This window comes from Gavialis gangeticus, unplaced genomic scaffold (genome assembly GCF_001723915.1).
Source record: "Gavialis gangeticus isolate Ggan-Ray unplaced genomic scaffold, GavGan_comp1, whole genome shotgun sequence".
In the NCBI taxonomy this organism is placed as follows: Eukaryota; Metazoa; Chordata; order Crocodylia; family Gavialidae; genus Gavialis; species Gavialis gangeticus.
The window spans coordinates 1,357,540-1,363,516 of record NW_017728980.1 but is presented as its reverse complement, the minus strand read 5'-3'; the positions used below and the strand labels follow the sequence as shown (position 1 = coordinate 1,363,516).

At 50.6% G+C, this 5,977-nt stretch overlaps 1 protein-coding gene across 3 annotated transcripts in view; it reads left to right on the top strand.

The window, feature by feature from the left end:
- The first annotated feature begins 298 nt into the window (after positions 1–298).
- Positions 299–5,977, top strand: part of LOC109291813 (cryptochrome-2-like) — a 15,256-nt gene continuing 9,577 nt past the window's right edge. The window contains exons 1-8 of one of the 3 annotated variants that reach the window (XM_019508979.1): positions 301–448; positions 1,409–1,645; positions 1,961–2,155; positions 2,291–2,409; positions 2,725–2,879; positions 3,523–3,663; positions 4,451–4,618; positions 5,354–5,494. In XM_019508979.1, the coding sequence (XP_019364524.1) occupies positions 1,431–1,645; positions 1,961–2,155; positions 2,291–2,409; positions 2,725–2,879; positions 3,523–3,663; positions 4,451–4,618; positions 5,354–5,494 (1,134 nt within the window). In that variant the 5' untranslated portion in view covers positions 301–448; positions 1,409–1,430. Of the gene's footprint in view, positions 449–1,396; positions 1,646–1,960; positions 2,156–2,290; positions 2,410–2,724; positions 2,880–3,522; positions 3,664–4,450; positions 4,619–5,353; positions 5,495–5,977 lie in introns of all 3 variants that reach the window. The other 2 variants (XM_019508968.1, XM_019508987.1) reach the window with 2 other exon arrangements.

Sequence of the window (5,977 nt, the reverse complement as noted above, 5' to 3'; positions counted from 1 at the left end):
CTGTGGGAGCCCCATCCGAGCGCTGCGTGCGCCTTGTCGCTTGTTTCACACCGAGACAAACGTGCGCTGGGATTTTCAGCCACGTGCCACATCTCCGGGGTGGCTGAATGGCGATCCTGTAGCTCCCTGCGTCCGCGCCGGAGCAGCCGATTTACGTCGCCAGGCGCAGTACTTCCCAGCCCTCGATCAGCCCCGTGCTGAGGAAGAGGCAAGCCCAGCCCCCGGTTGAGTAACTGGAGACGGCAGGCCCTGCGTGGGTTGAGTGACAGCAGCTGGTTTTGTAACCTCGCTTCAGCCTCGGGGCTCCCCCTCGCCACAGCTGGGGCCTCTGCAGCCAGCCTGAGCGAGCACGAAGAGGAGCAGCTGGGCAGGCTGCTGGGGCCTTGCGGTGCGCTTTGAAGGGAGCTTTGTGCATCAAGAAGCCCCAAAGGAGAAACAGCCGGATCAGGTGAGAAAATGCGGAGACGGATCCGCGTGAAGGGGCAGTGCAGTGGGCCCTGAGCGTGCCTAGGTTTTCTGCTGGGTGGGAGGTGATCGAACTGTGTGCACTTACCAGACAATTTGCATTAGGGAGGAAATTGCATAGAGGGGTTTTCCTTTTCCTTTAATGGTAAGTGTTTTAAAACTTCCCCTTCATTGTGGTCTGCAACTTGCCCTCCAAGTGCTGTCTAGGAAGGTTTGGAGAAGTTGTTCATTTACTCCTTAATTACAGCACATGGCATAGAGGATCTGTATGGTACTTTTTGGCTCTTCTGTTAGTTTAGTGTGTGGCTTTTTGAAGCAGGGTAGGAGCCAGAGGCTCCTGAGATAAGGTCAGGATATGTTCCTTAATTTCTTTTTTAAACTGCTCGAGTTAAAGTTAGGAAACCACATGCTCTCTGACCCACAGCTTTATCCCAGTCTTGTTCTGGGAAAGTTGAGTACTGGGCTGTGGACTGGGAGGTCACTGGAAAAGCAGTCCAGACTGGTGGCAACTGACAGCTGCTGACGGTTAATGGCTGCTGGGTGATTTCTCTCTGGTTTCTTGTGGAGAGTTACCAAAAAAAGTGGCATTGTCAGGCTCACCAAAATGGGGTTTCACTGATGGGCAGGATGATGCCCTCTCCCAGTCCTAGAGACTTTCACTTCATCTTCACTGCTGAGGCATGCTAGGAGGGAAGAGGAGGGCTGAGGTTTGTATTGTTGTGGTTAGTTGGTAGATCAAAAACTTTAGTTTCCAGGGCTGCCAGTCTAACATCTTCCAGCAGCTCCTTTCTACAGGACAATGTACACAGGGTAGTTTCCTGCAAGTGTTGAGAGTGTGTGTAGTCCTGTTAGGCTTGGGGGTTGCATATGTTGTTCCCAAGGGTCTAAGCTCCATTTGTGTCGTCTTCCCCCTCTTGGCCACCATCCTAAGGCAGAGGAGCAGGCAGTGACAAGCTGAACTCAGAATGAAGCACAGCTGCATCCACTGGTTCCGCAAGGGGCTTCGCCTGCACGATAACCCTGCCTTGTTGGCAGCAATGAATGACTGCAGTGACCTATATCCTATCTTCATCCTTGACCCCTGGTTCCCAAAGAACATGCAGGTCAGTGTCAACCGCTGGAGGTTTCTGATTGAGTCGCTGAAGGATTTGGACGAGAGCCTGAAGAAACTGAATTCAAGGCAAGTACAATTTGAGCAGGTCTCAATGCAGGCAGGCTGTCCTCAGGCTGGCTCAGAAGGGAAACATGGAAATGCCTTAGGCTTGATTTTTGCAGGCCTCTCCTGCAGGACTCTCAGCGCATTCAGAGAGTTACTGTGGAGATGCAGGTCCCAGCTTGCAATACTCCCTCTCACTTGGGAGTGCCCTGGTCAGCCCTGGGGGCAATATGGGTCCCAACATGCAGTTCCCCTTCTGACTTGGGCCAAGCCTGGGTTTCTGTGCTGAGCCTTTCCCCAGCCTCTGGCTGACTGCGGGTGTTGACTGTGTCTCTACAGGCTGTTTGTGGTGCGTGGCCATCCAGCAGAGGTGTTCCCAGGCCTTTTTAAAGCATGGAAGGTAACACGGCTGACCTTTGAGGTAGATACAGAGCCCTACTCCAAGCTGCGTGATGCAGAGGTAGTGAGGCTGGCAGCTGCACATGGTGTCCAGGTTATCCAGAAAGTGTCCCACACTTTGTACGACACTGACAGGTTGGTACCAGGGGTGGGGACCCTGCCAGGCTCATTCACTTATGCACATTCAAGTTGCTTGAGCCACAACAAGACGAAGGTGCAGGTGCTCTTTGTCCTGTAGTCTGGTAATAGAAAACCCTTTGTTTTCCATAGGATAATTGCTGAGAACAATGGCAAAGTGCCTCTGACCTATAGACAGCTGCAAGCTGTGCTGGTTGGGCTGGGATCCCCAAAGCAGCCTGTGCTAGCTCCCACTCTGGAGACCCTGAAGGGTGAGTATGGGGCAAATTCTTCTGTTAATATGATAGTTTTCTGCTAGAGATTCCAGGACTGGGTCTGCAGACTTCTGGGTTTGTTAAATTCCCCCAAATCCTCCTTGTGTGCCCAGCAGACAAGGAGTCACTTTCATTTCCTTTCCTAGCTCCTGGTGTTGTGAAGCTGGCTTCCACCCCAGAGGTGGCTGCATTTTGGTGCTTGTGTTAGGAATTTAGTTCTGTAAGGCATTTTTGAGATTCTTTACAGCTGAAGGGGCTAGAGAAATGTACAGTATATTTCAGAACGGCAGCACTGAGTGCATGTTTCCCCAGACTGCTGTACTCCTGGCAGAGACAACCATGATCCAAAGTATGAGATCCCTACGCTGGAGGAGCTGGGACAGGACCCAAAGGAAGCAGGTCCTTGTCTCTACCCAGGGGGGGAATCCGAGGCACTTTCCAGACTGGATTTTCACATGAAGAGGATGGTAGGTGCCCAGCATTAATCCTGTCTCTCCCTCTGCCTCCTCCAGTGAAGAGCTGACACTGATTTACTGAGTTATAAAGCAAAAAGTGTCACAGAACATCTCGCGATTGCACACAACTTTGCACTTGGGTTACCTGGACTTTGGCAGGAGTAGCACTGAGGGACCGAAACAGTGCCAGTATTTCCCATAAAACTACATTTGAAGGGAAAGCTTATACTTTAATCCCTAGTTTACTCCTGTGGCCTTATGGCTGAGAGCGAGCGAAACTCTGGGCATCTGAACCCCATGCCCCTGGACTTGGGCCTGCAAGTAGGATGCCTGCCAAAGAAACATCTGAAGCCCCAGGTAGGGTGGAGGATGTTTGCTGGTAGTAGGGCCATGCATGGTACTTGACTGACTCATGGATTTGAAATTGATTTGGCTGATTTGGCTTAGAACATGAAAAATTCTCTTTAAAAAAAAAAAGTTTATGCTTTAATAAATCATCTTTTCTAGGTGCAATAAGTTTTGTCAGAAACTCTCAGCCAGCTCCTGGGGAGGAGAAGACATTCAGTCCTGCCCCCTTTTCCTCCGACACAGAGAGCCCCTAGTTTGCATAGCTGAGTTTTAGCTTCCTCTCACCTCCTTTCCTTTCCTTTCTCAGACCTGGGTGTGTAACTTTAAGAAGCCTGACACGGAGCCCAACACCCTCAGTCCAAGCACCACCGTGCTCAGCCCTTACATTAAGTTTGGCTGCTTGTCAGTGCGAACCTTCTGGTGGAAGCTGGCTGAGATCTACAGAGGGGTAAGGCAGTGGCCCACTCAACTTGGTAGTTCTTTTATTAGGTGGTAGCTCCTTGCTGTCTGGTGCAGTGACATTAAATTACTGGATCAGGCAGGTGTGAGGTGGATGTAATAGTGTTCCTGACCAGTGACTTGTGCTCTGCGGGGACTGCTGGAGCTTCTGGGGCATGGGGCTTTTGGAATAATTTCTATTGCTCTCAATAAGTTAAATTATCCACTTGCCTTGATCAGAAAGCAGGCTGTCTTTGAGCCAAAGGAGATGGAGCTTGTATGGCAGTAGGACCTACTCAGCAAGACAGTATTTGGGTGAGATAAATAATGCAGCAAGTTACAATTAGCTCTGAGCATTGGGGGACCTGGGCTTGCACCCTCAGATTGCAAGAGAGCCTTGTTCTAATCTGAATTTGTCCATATTTCCAAAGGATTTCACAGTTTGGTGTTATGGGTAACTTCAGGTGGAGAGAGTCCAGGCCTGGAACAGCAGAGTATATCATGGGTCAGGATTAAGGTGCCTTGACTGAGTTGCATGGGGGTATCTCATAACTGGAGTAATAGGAGAGTTGCAAGTCAAAGCTGCAGTGCTTTGGCTACACTGTTTGTGTGCAAGAAGTTTGGAAAACCCCTCCCTGGATTATGCCCAGCTCTAGCCAGTCGTATTAGCTCTGCACTCCCCAGAGGTCTCAGAGAATCCAGTGAATGGGCACAGCAAGACTTGGAAGCCAATAGCAGTAACCCGAGATCCCTTTCCAGGGCAACCTTCTTTAATGTTTTTGTGTTCGTTCTTGCAGAAGACACACTCCTCCCCACCAGTTTCTTTGCACGGGCAGCTGCTGTGGCGGGAGTTCTTCTACACAGCAGGGGCTGGGATCCCCAACTTCAACAGGATGGAGGGAAACCCCATCTGTGTGCAGGTGGACTGGGATGACAACCCGGAGTATGTCAAGGCATGGAAGGAGGTACTCAATCTTGCCAGTGTGGGCCAGAAACTAAAATGCTCCAATGACAGCAGCTTGATCTTCACTGTAGTGCCTTTTGGCTAGGTACTCCAAAGGCCCTGCTCCTACTCTAACCAATGGAAAATTCAGGGACAAGGCCAAAGGCAATGGAGGTTGTGCTGACTAGATGGACCTGGGAGTCAAGGCCCTGGATTTCTGATGTTTTGCTGGAAGAACTGCAGCAAGCTTCATCAGTTCCTAATATGCATTCACTGAAAGCTGCAGCCACATATTAAAACTGGATGGTTTGTATTAGGCTTTGTGCTCAGAGGCCAAATACATCTGGAGGTGTCTGCAGTTCTCCCAGGAATCAATCTGACCCACAATATCTTGTGCTTGTCTTTAAAGGACAACTGTTTAGTACAAGGACTTATTTTACACAGTGTGAGTCTGTGTTCTGAAGATGGATACAGTTATGAGAGGAAATCATACTGGTCTGGGAAGCCAGGACTTGGCCCAAGCCTGATCCTTCAGTGTCAAAAGCTCAGCACCTGCCATGTCAACTAGCAGAGAGCCCTGTGATTAACAATAGTTATATGGTCTTTATCAGTCTGGGCCTGAGCTCTGGGGGCTGAGCTCTGGGGGCAGCCTCATATAGCCTGAGTGAGGCACTCTTGGCCTTGCTGGAGCTGCCCCGTAAGTACCTGGCTGGGTCAGTCTGCTGGGGGTTAATCTCAAGTTCTGTTTCTTTGGCAGGGCCGGACAGGCTACCCCTTCATTGATGCCATCATGACACAGCTGCGCACTGAAGGCTGGATCCATCACTTGGCCCGGCATGCTGTGGCCTGCTTCCTGACACGAGGAGACCTCTGGGTGTCCTGGGAGGAGGGACAAAAGGTCAGCAGCTTTTGTCTGCTGCTAACTCATGGCACTGTGGTCCCACTGTGAGAGGGGCACTGCGTAGGCCTTGTCAGGGGTTGCTTAACAAAATCACTAAGGGCACAGGATGCTCTGGCAGTTGCCAGTGATACTGTCTGTGGCTGGCTCTGAATGGGAGAGAAGCCAGAGGCTGCTGAGAGCTTCAGTGGCTTCTTATCTAGTTAGAAACCAAGCCTTTTCAGAGTAGTTGGTGAGGGTTTGAGGCTTTGGCCTGCCTGGATGTCTGCGCCCACACAGCAAGCCGAGCATAGGGAATAGCTCCCCACACTATAGTGCAAGGGAATGGTACCTGCCTGTTCCAGTGGCCCCTACTTTGCCTGCACTCTGAAGTGGCTGTTCCCTAACTACAGTAATAGGGCACCCATATCTGTGGTATTTTATATCACTCACAGGGCTGTCTTTACTCTTCCAAAGCTGAGACTTCTTTTCCCAGTCCCTGGA